Below are 23,812 nucleotides of genomic sequence, written 5' to 3'. Positions count from 1 at the left end.
ATTTTGTGGAATTGTATGTATTATGGTCCCTAAACCAGTTTGGCCAACCAGGCAAGAGATATGGGTTTATAACCCCAGCTATACAGGACAATGAGGAGAGAGGTTTGCAGATTCAAGGCTGCCTGGACTACTGAGTGAGTCCAAGGCCAGACTGAGAAAACTGGTGAGATTTGTCTCAAAACAAAAATGTAAAAAGAAGGCTAGGGATACAGCTCATCAAGGCTCTGATCTCAATCCTCAGCATTCCAAAGAAATGGGGTGGGGGGCAGAAGGGATGGGGAGGAGCTCTGGTCACTTAATTTTCTCCCATTATTCAACCAGGCTTTTAAGTAAGAAGTTTGCTTCTAAGTTAATGGCACCCACCAACAGAACTATTCAGATTATTATTATGTATCTGTGTTCACCAAGTGGGTCAGAGGGTGCATGTGTGAAAGCCAAAGAACAATTCTGCATAAAAGTCAGTCAGTCCTCGCCTGCTCCACTGAAATGGCTTCCAGGACTGAACTCAGGTATGAATGCCTTTATCCACTCACCCATCTTGCCAGCCCTGGCTTTTTAAAAATTATATATCTGCATGTGTTCAGTTTAATGCAGACAGCTTTGAAAGTACTCTGTGAACTTTAGAAGCAGTGATTATAACTTCAGATTCAAGAAACTCATTTAACAATGCCAACCAAATATAGATTCCACTACTTAGTCGGACGAGAGCTCAAGGCTTGACCAATGAATGACATGCAATGGGACGGGTATTCCAACAATTTTCAGGAAGATTGTAAACACACTATCACCATTCTGCAACTGCAGGGAAATATTTCACACCCCAGGTACACGCATAAACCTGGAAAGGAGACGAAGAATCGGAGACTCTTCGTTCTGGGCTCTAGAATGCAATGTGACAAATGAAAACGTTTCTAAAAAGGGGGAAATATAAACCATAAGAGGTCAGCATCATGGCTGAACTCACTTCTTGTTCTAACTCTTCTAGGCATGTTGGCAAAAGAATGCTTTTCAAGTGAAGAAAGTAGCCACCACCTAAGAAGAACATGCCAAGCCACAGAACAATTTTATAAGGATTTTCCAGTGGTATTTATTTAGGTGCTTGCCTTTAGCATTTGTTTTTGTTTTTTTGTTGTTGTTGTTTTATTTTGGTTTTTGGTTTTTCAAGACAGGGTTTCTCTGTGTAGCCCTGGCTGTCCTGGAACTCACTCTGTAGACCAGGCTGGCCTCGAACTCAGAAATCCGCCTGCCTCTGCCTCCCAAGTGCTGGGATTAAAGGCATGCGCCACCACTGCCCAGTGCCTTTAGCAGCTTATGACAATCATTTTGATGTCAAATTTTTACACATTCAAGGAGGGCATTCTCTTGGGCGAGGCAGAGCTCTAGGTGAGAGACACAGATCAGCCTCTGCCTTCACAGACCATCTTCTAGGAGGAAGACAAGGCAGATTTTAAAAATACAGTCACATAATTATTAAAATGCGCCATATGTAGAACAAATTTTAAAAACCTTTGATTCAGAAGGGAAGAGAATGGGCTAAGCCAAGGCTGTGTGAAAATCCTTATGGAGATCCACCCACTATTTAATAAGCTAACTTTAAAAAAATAATTTGAGCAGAGGTACAGCATAGCTTGACATGGAAATCTCACGGCTGGGTGTGGGATACCTTCCCACTAGATATTGCTTGGAGAGAATCCAGAGGTCTCCAAAACAACACACACTATTGGTCTTGGTTGCCCTTCATAACTAAATGTTAAGACCCCACTGCTGAAGACAAAACACGCTTTGGTTACAGGACACAGGAAAAAATCAGGTTGCAACTGACCTGAAAATTTCCTCCCTGCTGGTTCGTTCTATGGTGTTGGAAGCTGATATGCAGGGGAGAAGACATACCCAGAGAGAAGAAGATATCAATGGTCTTACCCAGTGCTGGTCCCTGAGTGCCACAAAACTGACCTCCAGGAAAGACATGCCTCTTGGGGTCATAGTGGCATGAAGGTTCTGGGAGTGATCAATCACTTTCAGATTAGATCTGCAGCCCTCTCCTCAGGAGGGCATTCATGACTGGTGCCATAAACCTGATCAAAAGTCAAAGCCTTGGGAGATGTAGGCTCCAGCGGGGAGCCTACTATTGCTGTTTTATCAAAACCGCCTTCTCAGCATTTATATTCATACCCACAGTCCAGTGCTACTGGACTATGTCAACTCCCTCAGCCAGGGCTCAGGGACATTTTGGACGAGGGAGGCAGAAAGACCGTGAGAGTCAAGGGATGGGAAGGTGCTGAGAAACCATGTCCTCTGCTTACCACAGGGCCGTTACCACAGAGCCACTGTACTCAAACTCATGACAGCTTAGGATCTGTACAAGGTTAAGTCAAAAAGAGTAGCCAACATCCTAGCAGGGAGCAATGGCTGGCCTCAGTTTAGGAAGGGAGGGAGGGAAGGAGGGAGAGACATGAAGGAAGAAGAAGCTGGGGTTAGGTAAGATAAAGAAAAATTCAGTGGTCTCAAATCACAGTGTTATACTCTATGCTGTGATGCTTACTAATTAGATCTTTCTGGTACCCATAACACAGACAATTAAAACCCAACACAAATTATCTGTGTTCACACTTCTCTAATCAATACCCATCAACTGTACAATGTGATCCCAGTATTATAAAGAAACACTTTTTTGGAGATATTTCTACCATGTGCATTCACACGTGTCTTGTCCCCTCGAGCCCCGGCCACACCACACCTTTAAAGGTCCTTCCAGACATTTCCATCTGAAATGATGGCTTCCATTCTGTTGCTTCAAATAATAACCAAATGACCTTGGCATCTACACGGCCAGCTCACCCTCCTTCAAACATGTTAACCGTCTTCAGCGGAGCAATAAATCCCAAGATGAAAAACACCGAGCAGCACTGGTTAGATTTATCCAAAGATGGCCATCAACAAATATCCACTGTGTGTCAGCCACTAGGATAACGGAAATACAGGTACTAGCAGTGTCCTAATGTTAAGAGGACTCCAGACTCAAGTTACATGAATGAGTGTCACCGCCTCTAAGCCACAGATCAGATGTCTGCCACTGGTACCTTGACTTCATTTTTCCCCAGAGATGTTTGAACTTCTTTTGTAATGAACAATAACTTCTCAAAAAGAATCACATTCATGGTGGGTTGTTGGTTTTTTGTTTTTTTTTTTTTTTTTGGTCTTAAATGAGAGGCCTACTCATAAATCTAACATAGTTTATTAAATCCTTCATACCTTGATTTATAAGTCCATGGACAGGGAAACCTGAGTCTTTGAGAAAACTGACTGAAGTGTGAGTTTTCTGACAGCTTACCCAAATAAAGAAAGAAATACTAGCAGTGGAGCAAGAGTGGTCAGCTGGCTCACCTAAGGATTCAATCAGAGCCCAGAGAGCTGCTTACCTTAAATAAAAATAGCCTGTAATGTTTACTTTACAATAATCCAGTACACCTCAATGGGGAGGCAGCACTACCTTCCCAAAAAAAAAAAAAAAAAAAAAAAAAAAGATACTTTACTTGACACAGCTTAAAATGATTCTCTCTTGAATACTTTTAAACACAAGGACATACTTTCATACTTTTCCATCAGGGAGTTTCCTCTGGTTCATTTATGGAAGAGAAATAAGAAACCGTTGTATTAAAAGCATAGCTACATTGGACGAAGTGTCACGTAATGTATGTAAGACTGAACATCAAATGGGCATCCACATCACTGGGTACCCTTCCTCTCTTGGTCCCGCTCCATTGCGGTTTGTTAAGTCTGGCAACTTCGGGAACAGAGGGATGTAAAGCTGGAGACCCTAAGGACACGGCCGGTCCATGAATAGAGAGCTTCAGCCCAGGGTGAGCACAGGCTGTTCCAATCAACCTGGCCAGCCTCTGAAGGAAGATCAAACATCCTTTAACAAAGCTGTGGCAACCAAACACACAGGGCACTCACTGCTGTCTCCTGAGGTTTAGATCTAGGTATCTATCGGGAATGAAGGAATTTTGCGCAATCTTCTAACTATGATTATTGTGTCAGTCGGTTGCTTGTTGACCCAGTAACTGTGTGCTGCAGTGTTGGCCAGGGTGCTTAGCAGAGAGATGATTAAGGCTGGACTCTGTCCTTGAGTCCAAGGAGACAGAAATGGAAGGGCCAGACACCAGTCGGACGAGTACACTATCCCCTCAAACACAGAGGAGCAGCGTGACTTAGTGCTAAGGGAAACTGCTCCATGGGAGTAAGAATCAACTGTTTACCAGACCAACTTAACAGATCATCTATTGACTGTCAAGTCTAAGAATCCAAGGAGAAAGGATTTAGAATTCCCCACAATGAGCAATCTACAAGACAAGAACAGCTTTTTTAAGTGCATAAAAAGAACAATCAGTTCCATATGAAGAAAAAAGGCTCGTGAAGAAAGTGTCTGTAAGCAGAATTATGTGGGACAGAAAAAAACTGATCAGGTGGTTGAAAGAGATCCAGGAGCAGGGGGTTGGGGGGTGCCAGGGAAGCCAGGAGAAAGGAGGCGGGAACAAGGGGCAGGGACAGAGCTGTCTCCACAGACCCATCAAAGGGGAAGCAGGGAACCAGTGAGGGGTACACACAGAACCTATCAGGGACCAAGGTTACAGGCATTACATGCTGACCACAGAGCAAGGACTTCAGGCCACAGGGGCCACCAACGGGTGAAGAAGAAGCCCATGAATAATGGAACAGGTCTACAGGAGACTTAGTATAAAAAACTATAACTGTATTACACTTGAAATCATATCGACTTCTGGCACACTGCTATTTTATCAAGAAGGAATATTTCAAGATGCAATGACAGAAGTCAATGTGCTTAATCTCAGTTCAGGGTCACGTTTGTATCCTTTAGTGAAAAGGATACAGTAACAGAAGGAACAGCATCTAAATGTACTCAGGAATCACCATGAGACAACTAAGGCCACCGCCTATGTAAAGGCTCTTTAGAACAGGTGGGACACACTGCAAGCACTCAGTAACGGTCCACTAACCTATCCAGTGACTATCCAGATGAGGAGGATTAAGGGGGCGGGGTGGGAGAAGCTAGCCAGTGGCAAGGCTAGGGGACAAATTATCACCAACTAAAAGGGTATTATGAAAATATTAAAATAGCCTGGCAACTTCTAGTTTGAAATATATATATCAATCACAGAATTCCATTCCATAGGTTAGTTCATCAGTCATGAAACGGGTTCAATTCAGATGAGGAACAGCTTAACCGGCCAGGCAAGCTAAGCTCAGTGATGAGGTCGGCCCTCGCTGTTCATACATGTTTCCTGCTCTTCCTCATTGCTGCTCAGCTGGAGAGCTGCCAACTCAGCAAGCAGAGGCAGGTGTCCTTGAATGGCAATTTTCTGCTGTCCGTTTATTCCTGGTAACAAAGTCATGGAAGACCTTGTGGCACTACTTCTTATATATGGCGAACAGGCAATATTTACAACCGGCAATGTGTTAGGAATAAATCAACAGAGGCTGTGCAGTAGCAACAAAATACCACAATAAACCAAACATAAGCAGAAATACTAAAAACTCAACCGATCCAGCTAAAACAGGCTAAAACATCCCTGATCAAAACAAAAGCAACTTAACAGCTGCAAGGGAGGAAATTCAACATGGACAGACACCTAAGGTGTAAAAATCTATTTTCATAATCGTAGAAGGTGGTTAGATGAGAAATAACTAAATATTCACTGAGCATTACAGCTTTATACACATAGGCCACTCATCAATTATAAACATCCACACCTTCCACTCTCTTAAAACACAAAAACAGCTCCTTGACTGGACGGTGCAAGACTGGCTTTCTTACCGAGCACCAGATAGCCAGTGGGAACAACCGCAGAAGCCAAGGCATCAGCGAGAAAGATGTCAGAGCACCATGACCACAAGGAGCTCGGTGCAAAGGGGAAGCACCAATTAGCTTACGCTGCAGGGTACACTGGGTTTGAAGGAACCTAGTAACTATCTAAAGCAGTGGTCCTCACCCTTCCTGATGCCCGGACCCTTTAAATCAGTCCCTCCCTCATGTTGTGGGGACCCTCCCTCAACCATAAAACTATTTTCATTGCTACTTCGTAACTAACTTTGTTACCCTTCTAGGTCATAATGTAAATAGCTATGCTTTCCAACAGTCTTAGGTTGCCCCTGTGAAAGGGTCATTTGACCCTCAAATGGGTCACAACCTGCAGGCTGAGAACTGCTGATCTAAAGGATCGTTTCCACTAGGCTGGAGACTCTGCACGCTCAACATTCCAGAAAAGCAGGCTTTTCACTGATGCTGCTGAATGTGCTTTTGATTGCAAACACGGGTGAGGCACATGCCAGTCTTGGTGCTGAAATACAGTACGTGGCTCTGAGGAAACCAGGCCCCTATATTCAAGGACCCTTCAAGTCCACGCCTAAAAATGTAGGGTTCAAGTTTCCAAAACAGCCAGAAGTCAAGCAAGAACTTTGAAGTGGGCTTCCTCAGGACATCCCTCTGGGTACCACAAATAACAAGTGAGAAGCAATCCGAAGTTCTCCTGCTGAGTACCCAAGTGGCCTTGGGCAAGTTCCCTACCCTCCTTCCCCATAAATATTAGCTTCCATGAAACGCAGGCGAAGTGTCTGGAAGTTGTAAAAATTAATAAATCAAATCACATAAAGTGCTTACAACAGCTCCTGTTGGTAGGATTCAGAAAGTGGCTGTTGCTTGCTTTTCTGTAGTGGTTTTTTTTTTCTATTTTGTTTTGGGGACAGGGTCTTACTACATATAAGGTCCAGGGTGGTTTCAAGATTTTAACAGGCTGTGTTTTATTATGCTGATGCTCACCGTGTTATCCCTACCGTGGGTAAGGTCTACCCTACACCCTCCAGCTCCCATGCCCCACGATTCATTTGAACCTGAAGGAGGGCAAAGGAAAGGATACCAGAATTCTGCTTCAGGGTATAAAACCTTGTATGTAAGTACTTTTCTGCTGCCTAGATCTTCCCTGAGCACTTAAAGCAACAACTTGGTAAGTACCACAACAAATAACCAAAGAAAAGCGACTACTGTTTCCTTTCAAAACACAAGGGAGTTTCCTGGGTTGCTAATTAGAGTTCACTTATACCTTAAAAATCCTCCTGCCTCAGGAGCCTTTCCAGCAGGAGGAGAGGAGGCCTGACCTGCCTCAACCAAACACACCAATTGCATACCATCAAAGCCTGACTCTCTGTCTCACTGGGGCTGGGAAGTAAATTTCTTTCTCCTCAACTCTGCTAGAAGAACAAAAAGGGGGGGAGCAGACAGCAGCTGCTGCCACTTAAGGGAGGAGACAGCAACACAAAAGGCCTTTCACCAGCACATTTCCTACCTCCCGAACAGGCCTCCCACCCGTGTCTCTTTTAAGTTCCTGTTGGAGATGTTTTAGACCCAGTTGAAGTGAGGGAAACTGTTCTCACCACAGCAGTTACCGCCTACTGAGGGCTGCTTGGCTCCTTCCACTCTCCAGCCTACTGTGACCACACCAAGGGCCACCCAGCTCCCAGCAGTCATGGCCCAGGAGAACCCACCATATTGCTGCCTGTTAGGAACAGGACAAAATGATCACAAGACCTAAGATAAACACACACACACACACATACACACACAACTATCCTGCATAAAGTTAGGATACAACATTCTTCAGACTGGGATGAGTAACTACATAATAATAATAATATATTCAGGCTTCCAGAACGTTCTCCCTCTCTGTGAGGTCAGCAGTTAGGCTGGCTTGAACTAAAGGCCAGGGGCCAACCTCCAGAGAAACAATACGAAAATCAGTGACTAAGATGTTCCCATAAAGAGAATACCATGGCACTTACCCTTAAGAGAAAGGCAGTTGTCTGTCCTCAGCCAGGCCTAGTGGTCGAAGCCTGTAGTTCCAGCTACTCCAGAAGCTGGGGCAGGAGTGACCACAGATCACAAATTCAAGGCCTACATGGGCCACTTAGCAAGACTCTATACCAAAACTTGAAATTAAAGGTCTGAGAACACAGCTCATGGCAGAGTGTTTGCCAAGCATTGGACGAATGGATGGATAGATGGATGGGATGGATGGATGGATGGGATGGATGGGATGGGATGGATGGATGGATGGGATGGATGGATGGATGGTGGACAGACGGATGGATGGATGGGATGGATGGATGGATGGGATGGATAGATGGATGGATGGATGGATGGTGGACAGACGGATGGATGGATGGATGGATGGATGGGATGGATGGTGGACAGACAGATGGATGGATGGATGAAAGTAGGTAGGTGTATACAGCCTTCATCTCAAATAAGGTGATTTCTCTTGTCACAACAGCTAGGTTTCCATATTAACTCATTCCAACTTTCCCATGGAAACATAAATTTCAATTCTGAAAACATGATGACAGCCGACCACTAACGGAGCACTAATTAGCTTACAATTTCCTCTTATCTTAATGAAAAAACACGATTCCCCAAAAGAGCAGTTACAACCGGGAACACTGAGATGTGTTCCAATAACGACTCCTCCAGAAGGAAGAGAAATTGTGGCCCCTGGCATTGGATTACCCCACCCACTGTGGGAAAGAGACTCAACCATTGTGTCCATGAACAGTTAAAACGCACTAGCTAAGCATTCCAGCAGACTCGCTTACGTCTTCAAAGTTCAGAGAATGACGTAAGATCCTGGTTCTCAAGCAATGACAGACACGGGGGACAAGCGAGCTAAGCAAGTTGTTCATCGATGTGCGTACGGAAGGGAAGCTCTTTCTCTTTCCTGTTACATGTCGAAGCTCACGACAAAGAAACCAAGAGCCGCAGCAAAAATGAACGGGAAGCCGAGTGTGATTTGGGTGAGCTAAAACCTAAACGCAAGCCCAGACATGCATCAAAGACACCTCACCAAGCACTTCTATGCATTCCTTTTTAGAACCCTCAGCAAGGATATTTTTAATTGTTGGTGTGTGTGTGTGTGTGTGTGTGTGGTGTGTGAGTGTGTGTCTGGGAACACAGGTGTGTGCTGGTGGGCAAGCACATGATCATACACTTGGGAGCTACAGTCTAGCTTTTCCTCTGTCCTCCTCATCTTGATTTCCTGAAATGGTCTCTCAAAGAACTTGGTGGTTAATTGATTTGGCCAGATGGGGCAGCCAACGAGCTTCAAGGATCTGCCTATCGCAGCCTCAGCCTTGCATTAGCCTAGGGGCCAGGACCACTCTGACTGGATTTACTTGCAAGATAAGAGTACTGGGGATGCAAACTTAAGTCTACTTAGCAGATACTCTCCCGATCAAACCACTTGCCCGGTCCCTTTAGACATTTCAAGAACTGAAATTACAGCTCCGGAAATTGGTACTCGAAGACGACTAGCTTCCCGAGGAGTTTCCCTACACAATGCTCTACCTTTGCAAGCACTCAAGTGGCAGGGTGATCGTGATAGTCAGGATCTGTGAGGGTAGCTGGGACCCAGAGGCTGCTCAGAAAAAGATATCAGATGGGCAAATGAATGTCACACACACACACACACACCCAAAACTATATGTTACCGCCCTACAAAGCAGTTAGCAAAGCAGGTAGGAAACTCACCACTTATGGGAAGGCTGTGTATTTTAATCACGTATTTTAGGGAGTCCATAAAATTTTCTTAATTACTATTTTTGTGGGTGTTTGAAATTGATGTGGATAAAGAGAAGAATCCTAAACTGAGCAAGAATTAGATTCAGGTCACTGCCCTGTTCTCTGGCCTGTGAGAAGCATCTATAAAGGAGATGCACGTCTGACGGTGTTGAAATGGTTAAAGCCACCACGACAAAAACCTGCTCTGATTACTCAACCTCTATGAGCAGCTGAAAGCCAAAAGCAAGAGGCAGTCGGGTACAGCGATGGTTTCTTGGTCTCCAGAGCCAAAACAGTTGTCCCAGTTTGCTTCTCTAATTTTTTTTTAAAAAGCAACTTGGGAGAAAAGAGTCTGTTGCATCTCACACTCCCAGGTCACACTTGATCACTGCGGGAAGTCAGGACACTGGAGGGAAGAACTACGGCAGAGACCACAGAGAGACACTGCTCTGGCTTATCTCCCAGGGCTTGCTCAGCTTGCTTTCTTATGCAACCGCAACCCGGGACCATCTGCCCAGTGGTGGATACACACCATGGGCGGGGCTCTCCCATATCTATCAACATTCAAGGAAAAAAACGTCCCCACAGGTATGACCACAGGCCAATCAGGTGGAAGCATTTATCAACGGAGGGTCCCGCTTCCCAGCTGACTCCAGTTTGTGTCAAATTGACAAAAACAACGGGCACAGCAGCTTGCCCAGGCCCTGATCACTGACTGCAGTGTCAAATACACCCATGGCACAGGAAGTAGGCACAGTGACAATGGGCAAGGAGCAAAGTGCTAACCTGACTTCAGACAGCCCATCTCCAGCTTCCTTGCATTTTAGGGCTGTCTTCTGTGAGGTTCCCACTCTTCCCAAACTGTCCCTACTTTTCTTCATTGGACAGGTATCTTTCTATACTTCTGGACTGGTCAAATTAAATAATTAGCTTGCTAACTTTAGTTCTGTGTGTATTTATGTTATATCTATATGTGTCCATATGAATCAGATATATATGCAGATGTGGAGGCCACTGGATGTGTTCCTCAATCTCTCTCTCTCTCTCTCTCTCTCTCTCTCCCTTGTTTTTATTATTGTTTAAACATGTATTTATTTGGTGGGGAGAAGAGGAACCATACAAGTTCTGGATACTAAACTCTGGTAGTCAGGCCTGGTCCAGAGAGCCCTGAGCCATCTTGCAGGCCCTTCATCTTATATTCTGAAACACGGTCTCTTACTGTACCCAACTTGGCTAGGCTGCCCAGGAACAGAGCTCCAACCGAGTCTGTCTCCTGAGGATGGGAGTCAACTCCTCATGCTTGTATAGCCAATGCTTTACCAACTAACCCTTTCCCCAGCCTTAATCAATCCTCACTTAATATCAAATCTCCTGGCTAGAAATCTACAAAATACCTAGGTCAGATAAATTTACCGCCCAACATACATGTTTTAATACAACAGTCCAATGTCTAGCTAGTACATCACTTAAACGAGCTCAGAAACCATATACACATGTTACCACACAGGGAGACTATTCCTCTGTAGAACAAGAACCACAGAGTAATGGCTTGGGAATATTCTAGCTTCGCTCTCACCTTTAAATATAATTCTAGACATGTGTAACATCTCTCATATGGCAACCAATCTCACCCCCTAGAATCCCGGTGCCTCCCCCACCTCCCTTCCCACGAAATTACCACTGGAAAAAGTCCATCCTTGCCTGGCCACTGCACACTGCTCTGAGTCTATTTTAGGATGCTCTCTCTCTCTCCTGTCTGCCTGGCTGTCTCTTCCTTCTCCCCATTTGGCAGCAGGAACAACCCCATCCCTTAAATTTGTAGGTGAAAAATACCAGTTTCTAAGTGATCCTTAAAAACAAACAAACAAAAAAAACCAATAAAAAACTATTTTCACTTAAAAAAAAAAAAGACAGAGCCAAAAGGCAGTGCTCATAATTTAAGTCACGAAGAGAATGCAAATTAAGGCTCAAATTATATTTTCTGACTCAACTTTAACTTCTAACAGCTCCTTATAGGCTTTGAAATTTATGTTGAGAGGGGAAAAAAAAGGTTAAGAATAACTTCCCAGAAAATCTACAGGAAAAGTATCAATTTCAACCTTAACTCTTGAGTATCTTTTTCTATATTGTTACTAGACCACAAATTCTGATTTATATTGGGCAGAAGGACATCCCCCAAAAAGAGTCTGCTCCAGAAGATTGATTACCAAACACCTATTGATTACGCCATTTCCCTCTGCCTTAAACTAATTCTGAGAAGGCCTTGTGAGTGACAGTAGTGAAATATAATCAATTAGGGGAAAGCCCCTTGAGTTAATAGAAAGCATAATTTTAGCAAGCCTGTAGCCTTCAAATTATGTTCTCTGACAAAGGTTCTATTTTCCACATGCTGTGCACCCTAAGATAGGGTGACTTATGGCTAAAATTACTACTGGCTTTTGTTGTTGTCTTATGTGTGGGGTATTACCAAACATATCAAGTTTTAACATAATGAAAAGGTCTTCTTAGAACACACAGATCTGTGAAAGAGCATCAAGGAAATCTGTAAACTGAGGCCCGCCCAGACCTTAGTGGTGTTGGAACATTACATTTCCCTCTTTTTACCACACTCCAAGGGCAGGGCAGTCAAAGTCAAAACCTTTATCAATTCACCTATTACGTTATTGTTTATTGAGCAGTTTCTGTGCTCAATAATGAGCCAGATTATCAGAGGCAGAAAATGCCTATTCTATAAAGCTCACATCCATTGGAACACTGACTTGTTAAGTAGAGATCTGTATCCTCAAAAAAAAAAAAAAAAACCACACACACTCAAAAGCTAAATACTGGAGAGGGACAGAGGTTGGGGGAGTCAGGGATTGTCTAGGGGGTGGCAAGCCTTTAATCCCTGCACTCAGGAGGCGGAAGCAGGCATACCTCTAAGGTTGAGGCCAGCCTGGTCTACACAGTGAGTTCCAGGACTGGCAGAGACACCCTGTCTTAAAACACAAAAAACAAAAAAACCTGGCTATCTCAGAGATTCCAGGAATTGAACTGTATGCTGGGGAAAAATAGCATGTTCAAGCAAAACACCAATACCATTTCCAAAAACTATTAATAAACCCAACACATTACTTAAAGACTTCCTCACATAAATCTTGATGTAACCAATCCTTACATAGAGTGCCTGCCTAGCACTAGGTTCGGTCCCCTATATCACAAAGCATAACAAAACAAACTAAAAAACTGAATGTCTCCATCTTATAGATAAAACAGTTCATTTTAAGAAGATCCTGACTGAAACAGGCAGTGTGTGATGGTTTGTCTATGCTCAGGAAATGTCGCTATTAGAGGGTGTGGCCCTGTTGGAGTAGGTGTGTCACTGTGGGTGTGGTCTAAAGACCCTCATCCTAGCTGCCTGGAAATCAGAATTCTCTTAGCAGCCTTCAGATGAAGATTTAGAACTCTCAGCTCCTCCTGCACCATGCATGCCTGGATGCTGACATTTCTTCCCTTGATGATAATGGACTGAACCTCTAAACCTGTAAGGCAGCCCCAATTAAATGCTGTCCTTTATAAGACTTGTCTTGGTCACGGTGTCTGTTCACAGCAGTAAAACCCTAACTAACACACAGCCAGCAGCCAGGTCTTTTCAGTTCACTATTCCACTGCCCGACAATGGCCTCTCAAAGCCTTGAGGATGTAAAGCAAACGATAAAGTAGTTTTAGCGAATAAAAAGTCTCCGGGTATGCTGCATTACTTTGCAGGTACGCACTACCCTTTAGACGGCAAGACAACTGGTGTTGATGCTACCATACTAGCATGGAAACATCACACCACGAAACACCCTAACTGGGATGCTTTTCAAGGTTACTACAAACCCACAGCGATGATGATGTGATGGTCTTGACAATAGAGTAAACTTCAGAGATCAGTATCTGTGGTAATCAATTACATTTTCTTTTACTCACTTTATGTACACTTAACCCTTCAGTGTATAGCTTCACAGCACAAAAGGACAAAAAACGTGTGGACGTACTTCAACGCCGAGCCCTAACAGAAACCAACTAGGAATTCTGATGCAAAGACCAGCAGGAAGTACAACCAGTGGAAGTGATAACTGTACTTGCCTGTTTCTTCATCTATCCTGAAAACACCAACACCAGAGCCATCTCTAATGGAATACCGGATCTCTCCATCTCTCCCAGTGTCCTCGTCATGAGCTGACACGGTCATGACTGATGAGCCAATAGGGACGTCTTCTTTCACTACACCCTTCTCCACGAAGCTGGAGAACACTGGAGCGTGTAAGTTCTCATTCACGTCAACGACCTCCACTTCCACATAGCAAGTGGAAGACAGAGACAGCGGCTTCCCTTTGTCTTTGGCCCTCACGGTGAGATTATACAGTTGCTTCTTCTCAAAGTCCAGCTGCTGGACAATTCTAACTGCTCCGCTGAGTTTATCCACGTCAAAGTGGCCTTCTCCGTGGTCCAGGAGACTGTATCTCACCTGACTGGACTGGCCTACATCAGGGTCATAGGCTTCTAGCCACATGATGATGGTTCCTTCTGGTAGATCTTCTCGAACTTTCACAGAGTAATTGGGTGGAATGAACCTAGGTGGGTTGTCATTAACATCATCAAGTGACACCTTCAGAAGCACAGTGGAGAACAACCGGGGTTCTTCTGTGGCTTGGTCCCTGGCTTCGATCTTTAAGTAATGCACAGGCTGCACTTCACGATCCAAAGGCTGGATAATCTTCACCACGCCGGTCACGCTGTCGATTGAAAACTTCTCTGTATCCGTGAGAATAGCATATGTCACGTGTCCACTGGGGCCCAGATCTTTGTCAGTGGCTTCAACCTGGATGATTTCACTGTTTATCTCCTTGTCTTCACTCACTTCAACAAAATAGCTCTCCTGTAAAAACTCGGGCGCGTTGTCATTGGCATCCAGAACCGTGACATCTAGAAGACGCCAGGCAGCCCTCTGGGGTATACCAAGGTCGTACACAGTGATATTCAGTGTGTATTTGTCCGTTACTTCACGGTCAAGTGGAGACAGGACTTTCAGCATTCCCGTTTCCATGTCAATAGTTAAGCAACTATCATCATTCCCCCCAGAAATAGCATAGACGAGTTTTCCATTGAAGCCAGAGTCAAGATCAGTAGCATTCATGAATAGTATACTGGCACCCACTGGAAGGTTCTCCTTTACCTCAACTCCAGTTGGAAGAGAACCCCTAAACTGTGGAGCATGGGCATTGACAGAGTGAGAATCAAAGAAGATATCCTCCACGTCCCCCTGACCATGTAACTTATTTGCCTGCAGGAGTTTCTCTGCCAGCATTTTGGCAACACCGGTCTCCTCGCACCGCAAGTTTACTGGCTTGCGACTGGCAGCCACCGTCAGGTTGATGTATAGCGGCGTGGCAAAATTTTCTCCGTCCGTTGCTGTGATTCTCAAACTGTGAAAAGAAACCTTTGCACCCAAGCCGTCCATAAGCGAGTGTTTTAACGACAGCACACCAGAGCTGGGGTTTAAGTCAAACAAATCAAACTCATTACCAGCTTCAATCTGGTATCGGACCAGCTGCAGCTCATCTGCGTCAATAGCAGACACTGTGGTTATCTGCTCCCCCACACCTAGGTCTCGGGGAATGGTCCCTACACAGTTTATCCTCTCAAACAGGGGAGTGTTGTCATTCAGGTTATTGAGAGTAATCGTGGCAAGGACTTCCACTTCCCGTCGGTACGGCAAGCCCCAGTCGGAAGCACGAATCCTCAGCGTGTATACCCGAGGCATCAGTTCATAGTCCAGATTCTCAGAGGTACTTATGGTACCAGTGAAGTGGTCAATGACGAACGGCACATGATTTAGGTTTGCAATACTGTAAGTCACGTAGCCATTCTCCCCCTCATCAGGGTCGACTGCGCTCACCCTCATGACAGCGGTACCAACAGGCGCATTCTCATCGAAGGATGCTTTGTACGCAGTCTGTGTGAACTCAGGGGGGTTGCTGTTTGTGCCTAAAACTTTGACCATGACTTTGGTGGAGGCTCTTCTGTCACTTGTTGTCACCTCAAGTTCAAATTGGGATGTGTGCTGCCTTCTAATGGGTTCTAAAATGGAAATGAGACCCGTGTTGTGATTTAAACCGAACTTAGGTTTTCCAGGAGTGCTTTTGAAAACATATCTCGAATGGGAATAGCTAGGAATGGTTTTGATCAGGACCACAGGTGTATGTGGAGGGGCAAATTCACTGATCTCAGCTCTGTAAACATCCATTTCAAACTTGACAGGGCCAGCTCTGAACTGAGGAGAAATGATGTGAATGACTTTCACGGGGGAAAACTGGGGAGGAGTCCCTTTGTCTTTAGCCTGCAATGTCAGGTTGTAGCCGTAAGGATGGCTGTCCCAATCGACGCCCCCTACGGCTTTCACTTTGAATGCTTTACTCCCTGGGAAAGACCTCACTGTTTTAAACTGCTGAAGAAGGTCACCAGCCACAATGCTCAAAGATGCTATCTCCCCGTTGGCACCCTGATCACAGTCCTCCACGGTGATGATAGCGTAGGTTGGGTCCTTGTCCAGTTCAGAAGGTGATAAGGTCACCGCGGTTATGACGGGCGCACACTCGTTAGCCTGCTCCACGTGAACCGTCAGCTTGGCCAGGCTGCTGATCCCACTGCTACCGTACAGCTTCATGCCCCGGTCCACAGCCAGGATCTCCAGCTCATAGAGCTGGGTCTCTAGGAAATCAAGCCTGCCAGTCAAAACAACCACACCGCTGGTGGGGTGGATAGCAAACATGTCAGTTCTGTCTTTAAAACTGTAGTAAAACTCGCCATTGGTTCCAATGTCCGCATCCGTGGCACTGACCTTTGCAATACTGGTCCTTATGGCTGTGTTTTCCGGCAGAGAGACGCTGTAGGAGGTGGGGGAGAAGAGCGGCCTCAAGTCGTTTGTATCCAGCACTTGCACTCGAACCTTTGCTCGGGCCTCAGCGCTGGTGACTTTTTCGACTGCCTTGACTACCAGCGTGTAATGATCTCTCACTTCCCGGTTAAGGATGGCCGTATTCCCGCCTTTGGTTCTTAGCCTTAGGAAGCAGAAGTCTCCGAGAACATACTCTTCCGCTTTGAACAGGTTTTCGCTGTCTCCTGAGATGATTTTGTACCGTATCTCCCACGAGGGGTCTAAGATGTAGATACCCATCTTGCTGGGGTGGCCGACGTAGGTTTTCGCCGCTGAGTTCTCGTGCACAGTGACATTGTACTGGAAGTGTGTAAACTGGATGGGTGAGCTTGGTTCAAGTCTTTGGCTGCCATCACCGTCTCCAAAATGCTGGAGAAAGAGGAGCAGGAGCAGGAGCAAGGCCAAGTGTCTCCCCATTGTCTAACTCTCGGCTACCTGTAACAGAAGAAGAAAAGAGTGTCTCTTGGGGCCGAGGAGAATAAATATTAAACTTAGGCCTTACGCATCAAGCCTTTCCCACCCATACAGAATATGAGCAAACGCTTCCCAACACAAACATCAACACTCTAGCAACTCTAGAAGTGAGTCTGACAGCTATCTTTTCCTGGTTGTTACTGTGTTCATGTACATCGGTGCATGTCTGGGAACAGGTACTCTGCAAGGCAACTCTCTTCCTAACCGTTGAGACATCTCTCCAACCCTGAATTTCACTGTCCAGCTTAAGACTTCAGGCCAAACACAGACATCAGTTTTTGGTAAAAAAAAAAAAAAAGTAGGCAAGGAATAGTATACGCCTCCTCTTACACACCAAGAACTACGTCCTCAAAACTCAATTTTCTGGGAGGAAAAATTCTATGAGACATGATTTCACATAACCCAAGCTAGCCTCAAACTCACTATGTAGTCAAGGATGGACTTGAACCTCTAGTCCACTTGCCCCAATCTGTTACTGCTATCAAGTTTCGCCAAGCCTGGGAAGCTTACAAACTTCTGCTAACACAGGATTGTAAACGTGCAAAGCCTTTAGGAAAAAAAATCCTAAACGGTGCTTTTACAGGACCGTATATAATGATAGCTTGTAATCTGATCTCAAAATTCATCCTGGAATTATTTCTTCATAAAAATAATTAAGTTCACTCCACACAGCAGTTCCTTACTGTCCCATTTAGTACTGCGAACCTATTTAAAGGAATTACAGTAATCATTACCATCAAATGTGTAGTGAAGTAATTCCTAAACACCAACCTGAGCATACAGTAAAAGGTCATTTTATAATAGGAAAACCTGAATTCAGGAGCTTGATAGGTAACCGCTCTTTCTATGGCAGAGAAGCAAATCTCATCCTGAGCACTGACATTTTATCATCACTGCTATCAATAACCCCTTGTTCGAGGGTCTGGTAGCTTCAAAGCCCCTCATACTCTTTCACCCAGGCGTCCCCAGCGAAAAGAGATATACATGCACAAAAACAGAACCATGAAAGCATCAAAGCAAGGTAGGAAGGAGGCAGAGCTGCAGGAAGGGCAGAGAGTGGCTGAGAAGGGAAAGGGGGAGCCTGAACAAAGAGTAGCCTTTAACACGTGGGAAGGCAGGTCAGATCCACGGGGCTGAGATCTGGCCAGAGAACAGGGCTCTGTTCTCACCAGCTGTTCTTTATCACGCCAGCAAATTCATGGGGGGGGGGGGATCAATGCTCGTTCACAGCCCCCAGAGCTGACAGCACAGTGTACAGAAGTGTGCCCTTTGCAGAGTCATCCTCTGATGAATATGCACAGATTGTGAGGTACTAGCAAAGGTGAAAGAAGCGGCAGACTGGAGGGCTGGCTTGACAGCCCAGCAAAATTAGTATGGCAACATTAATTTACAGTATCTTAACTCAGCCACTGCCAGCTTGCCCCATTAGTCATTTTATTAGAGGGGGGAAAAGAAGAAAACCGATATGCCTAAAGCAATTAGGAGCTTAACTGATACTCAATCAAGTTCAAGCTGGGCACCGTAACTTGCTCGGCAGCTTTCAGGCCTTCTCCTCAACAGACAAGTCAGGAAATCAGACGGATAGATCTCTGACCTCTAAAGGGACAAGGACAATTTAACAAAATAAGAACCGTCTCCCAAAAACTACCCCTACAGAAATCTCAATTTGCTCACTAGTTCTAATACTTGAGGAAATTTGAGTTTGATTAAAAAACAAAAAAAAACAAACAAAAAAACCAATTCTGTAAGTTTAACAGACACACACACACGCAGAGAGAGAGAGAGAGAGAGAGAGAGAGAGAGAGAGATCGAGATCAACTATAGGCTGTAAGGTAAGATCATACTATGGAATATCTCTGTTTTCCATATGTAAGGACTAAGGAAGGCAAAGATCATAATCCAAACACATCTGAAGTGGGAATAGAAAAGTACACATAAAGAAAAATGCTTTAAAGACCATCTACAAACATGACGCTGAACACGGGCTGTCCTCCTTAAGAAGCAGGTTTTTATAGACAGTGTTACTATGACGTTTCACTTCGCAACGAACAATTACATCCAGATAATTCTGCGAGCACTTCAATGTGTTTAGTTCTTAGTTCTCCGTGTAAAATATTACAGTCATCAAAAATCAGAGAGCATTCAACATGCTGACGAGTAATGAGACTTAGAGAAATGGACTAGCAAAACTAAGCTGATCGCATTTATGTTTGCCAAAGGAGGGAAGAAGAGCTGTGCGTGGATGTATCGGATATGCTCAAAATAGAGAAAAATTCTTGACAGGTAACAATTGATTCTATTTGGAGGGAGAAGGAACAGACAGACAGAGAGAAATATTCAATTACCATACTCTGTCTTAATTTTAGCTTAAGTGTGTGTGTGTGTGTGTGTGTGTGTGTGTGTGTGTGTGCGCGCGCGCATCATATGGTTGCTCTTTTAATTATTTAAATCTTTCAACAAATATTTAATAGTCACCTACTGTGAGGCAGGTACATCTCTAGATGCTTTGAATGAAAAGTGAACCAAACTTTCCATATGGGAGGGAGGGAGGGAGGGAGGGAGGGAGGGAGGGAGGGAGGGGGGGAGGGAAGGAAGGAAGGAAGGAAGGAAGGAAGGAAGGAAGGAAGGAAGGTGGGTGCACTTCCTGGTAAAGCAAACAGGCTATCAAGAGAAAAAGAGCCCACTGAATGATGAGTAAGGGCTTCAGAAGAAGCACACAGTCAGAGACTGCACTGGAGCTTTGGGGAAGAAAAACTTCATGTATTTCTCAAGCTTAGCACAAGTGACATTTCTGGGAAGTAACGCCTATGTTCTTTAGAACACAATGGGATGAGAAAAAATAACTGAGAGAGACCTGGGGCTGGAGCACAGTAGGGCTGGAGCCCAGTCGAGCTAGCTGGAACACAGTGGGGCTGGAAAAGAAGCCAGGGACAAAGACTGGAAGAAAAAAGATCATGGACAGTTTTACTGCCATTTCGAGAGTATCGGAAGCGTTTCTGCACCAGCATCTCACATGAACACGTTACTACGGAGCTAGCTAGCACCGTCACACACTGGAATTCAATTTTTTATGATTAGACTGGGACTACGTCTTGGACCACAGTGTCATCTTCCACATGTCACACAAGTGACATACGTGACTTCCCAGTGCTGACACTGACCTCATCCCAACCTCAGCTGAGATCCTGTCAGTTTTCTCCATAGCCAGGTCATTCCCTGTCCTGCTTTTACGTTTGATGCTCTGTGGAAGGAGGCCAATAGGTGGCCAGCGCTTCTCAGGTGGAGAGAATAACCCCACCCCTGCTTAGAATTCTGAGGTTAATGTGTCCATTCTTACCTTTTATATATTTACTCAACCACATTTTTATGGCCCTGTATTTTACTCCCAATAAAATGAGAAACTGCAGGAGGATTTGGAGCAGGAACATGTGGTCGCTGGCACGGATAAAAGCCAGTATGGGAGGGCATCCCCAATCAGAAGCTGTTATACAATAGGACGGGTAAGAAGCCAGGGAGCTTAAACCATTACGATTAATACTGGAGGAGGGGAGAAGTGGTCAAACTCTGGGCCTATCGAAACATGCACTGCTGAACTGAAAGAAAGGGACAGAAAGGAGCATAAAAATACCAAAGATGTCAAGGACTCTGCTGAACAAAGAGGGTGGCATCTAAACCAGAGGGATGGGAGACCAAGAGAAGGATGACGATGGGTCCAGGGTCTGGAAATGGGATCAGCAGGTCAGATCACCACAGGATGTTCTGACTGCAGCTGTTTAGAAGAGTCCCTCCAGAGTGCCCCCACCTCTCCCAAGATTTGGTAGCTAGTGTCTGGTGGCACCCTCTCCTCCAGTGAAGATGCAATCATTAACAGATGGATGAAGTTTAAAGCAAGGGAGCTAGGTCACTGGAAGCATGCATGTCCTTAAAGGGGCTATTAGGACCCCACTCCTTTCCCGGCCGCCCTCCTCCACCCTCCTCCCCAGCCTCCACCTCCACCTCTCTGCCCCTTACTTCAAGGTAAACGGACATTCTCCACAAGTTTGCACCTTGATATCTATTCCAAGACAAGGACCAAAGAACGGGGCCAATTGATGGTGGATGGAAACTAAGAACCAAATTAAATCATTCCTCCATGCAAGTAGATTACCTCAGCAACAGACAGATGACTGACTTACAGAGGCTATGGTTATGCAAATAATAAAACTTTCAAGTAGGCAGTGCGGTGTGTGTGGGGGAGGTGGAAGGGAAATCCAGCCTGGAGACAAACATCTGAGGAATCACCCAAACAAGGAAGACAGCTTTTAAGGCTAGAAAGGAAAAGCTAGCTGGTCAAGGATCCATGCTTAACAAGACAGAGAAATTAGCAGAAGAAACAGGCTAAGGGATAAAAGTAACAGCTAAAGCAGCTGAAAAAAAAACAAGGAACGGGTGTCAAGGAACTCAGATACCAGTATCTTTGAGTGCATGAAGCCCAACATAAAGACTTGGCCTGTCCCCTGTATGCCAGCTATGATGATCACCGGCCCAGCACAGGAGAGGGGATCCTGTCCCAAGTCCTCAGTCGTAAGAGAAATCCCAACTGATAAGCAGGGCAGCTGTCCCCTCCCCATGGAGAGCCAACCATACTGTGCCTGCCACATCTTCTCTGGATTCCCAAACACACCTCCCTCCCCTTCTCTCCCTTTCCCTCCCCATCCCTCCTTCCACCCTCCCCCACCCCCGTCCATAACTAACCCACAACCCACATGTTCCAAAGTACACATCACAAATGGGAGTAACTTTCTGGACTATACTGACAAACATTTACAACTTTCTCTCTCTCCCTCCCCCTCCCTCTCTCTCTATTTATTTATTGACCTTTTTTATGTGTATGGGTGTTTTGCCTACACATATGTCTGTGCAGTGTGTGTGCGTGCAAGGCAGTGCCTGCAGAACCAAGAAGAGGTCATCAGATCCCCTGGAACTGAAGATACAGGCAGTTATGAGCTGCCATGTGGGTGCTGGGACTCAAACCAGGGTCCTCTGGAAGAGCAGCCAGTGCTCTCAACTACTGAGCTATCTCTCCAGCCCATTTTTTTCTTCTTTAAACTCTGAGTTTACTGACAGAACACCACTATAATTAGGTTAAATTACTAAACACAATCATCTAATTTCTTAATAATCCACTTTTCGGGGACATTATTAGCCCTACAGAGGTATTAATGAACTGTGGATTCAGGTTTCATTATAAAATGTCGTAACTGTAGCTCCACTCTCCGGAAGACAAACAGTACAAGTATGGGAGAGGGTGGGGTAAGGGGTAGGTTCCGCCATTTTGTTTAAAAAGTATGTTATTACCTAAGTTTCAGACTTATGAAAATTAGACTCTAAAATCATCTCAGCCGAGTTATCCTTTGATATTTAGAAAGCAGTCACAGGGCTTAAACTCATAGTTAAGTTGGGACTTCTAATTTATATTTCCCAAAGTGAAAAAAGAATATGTCCTTAGCTCAGGCGTGGAGCCTGGGATCCCCTTAAACGTCTTTACTATAGACCTCTAAAATCTTTACCTACACAAGAAAAAATAACTTTTCTGGCAAAAAGTAAGATATTAATACCCTCCTATTTCTTCGCCAGAGGATTTTATGTCAAATAAAATCCTTCACAAACAGCACACAGCATCTGTTCACAGAACATGGCTTCTAATTTCTATAGGGTTAATAATATCTCCTGAAATGTATTCTTTTTTCCAATTCATCCATTTTTACCTAAAACTAGAAGATTTAGAAGCGGTTCTCATGCTTCAGAGGTGGAACTTCTTAAACTCATGAATTCTGTTTAATGCCATGACACTTAAAATTGAGAGGCCACTGTCCTGAAACACAAAAGTGGTCATCTTTATCCCCTATATATTAGGGAAATGTAAGTGAAGAACTGTGCACTGGGCCTCTGCACTGGACTCTACACTCTCACAATCAGCAAGTGTCACTGTCCTTTAACTGGCTATTGAAGTTTACAGTTTAATATTCTCTTTACTGTCACTTCCCCCCCCCCCTCTGGATATTGGACCCAAGGTTTTCTAACCTGTTGTAACGCATGTGTGCACTGAGTGTACACATGGCGTGATATACACGGAAGTCAGAGGGTAACTTTGCAGGAGTTAGTTCTCTCCTTCCCCGGGTGTGAGCTACAGGAATCAACCTCGGGATATCAAGTTTTTTTTTTTTACCCACTATGCCATTTTCCCTGGCCCCAAAATAAAAGTTAAATGTGTTCTCATTCTAAGAAAGGTAAATATATTTTCTGATAATCTCTATATAAAATATAACTCACTGTGTACATGAGTCTGTAGGAACAAGGCTATTAGAATTACGAAGGTGACTTTTCTAATTAGCATCAAAGTCCAGACGGTAAGTACAGGGCACAGGTGTCAAGGCTGACAAACACCCTTGGACTCACCCCTTCCTTTTTACCCCTCTCTTCTTGACTGGGGCCATCAGTTTAGGCTGCTTGCTCTCTGTTTGTCACACCCAGGTTCCAGGACAGACTCTGCCCACAGAAACAGGCTGTCTGCCTCTCCTGTTTTAAGTCTCTATCACCTAATGTGCTTTTTCTCTGCAGACAGAAATAACTTACGCGATGCTTTGGAACAGTAAGCAGCAATTACCATGGCGACTTCTTCTACTCCCAAATTATCATGGCTTCAGTAAGAGCCAAATTATGCTCCCAGTGCACTCAGGTATGTGCGCAGAGGTACTTCACTAAAATGGCAG

General features: G+C 44.8%; 1 protein-coding gene across 1 annotated transcript in view; it reads right to left on the bottom strand.

Annotated features, from left to right (window-relative positions):
* Positions 1-23,812, bottom strand: part of Fat1 (FAT atypical cadherin 1) — a 118,854-nt gene that overhangs the window by 87,053 nt on the left and 7,989 nt on the right. Inside the window, exon 2 of the mRNA XM_028786254.1 lies at positions 13,736-17,021. Within this exon, the coding sequence (XP_028642087.1) occupies positions 13,736-17,003 (3,268 nt within the window). The 5' untranslated portion in view covers positions 17,004-17,021. The remainder of the gene's footprint in view (positions 1-13,735; positions 17,022-23,812) is intronic.

The sequence above is a fragment of the Grammomys surdaster genome, unplaced genomic scaffold (assembly GCF_004785775.1).
Source record: "Grammomys surdaster isolate TR1022 unplaced genomic scaffold, NIH_TR_1.0 125450, whole genome shotgun sequence".
In the NCBI taxonomy this organism is placed as follows: Eukaryota; Metazoa; Chordata; class Mammalia; order Rodentia; family Muridae; genus Grammomys; species Grammomys surdaster.
Note: the sequence above shows the minus strand (reverse complement) of the source record. Positions and strands in the feature narration are given on the sequence as shown.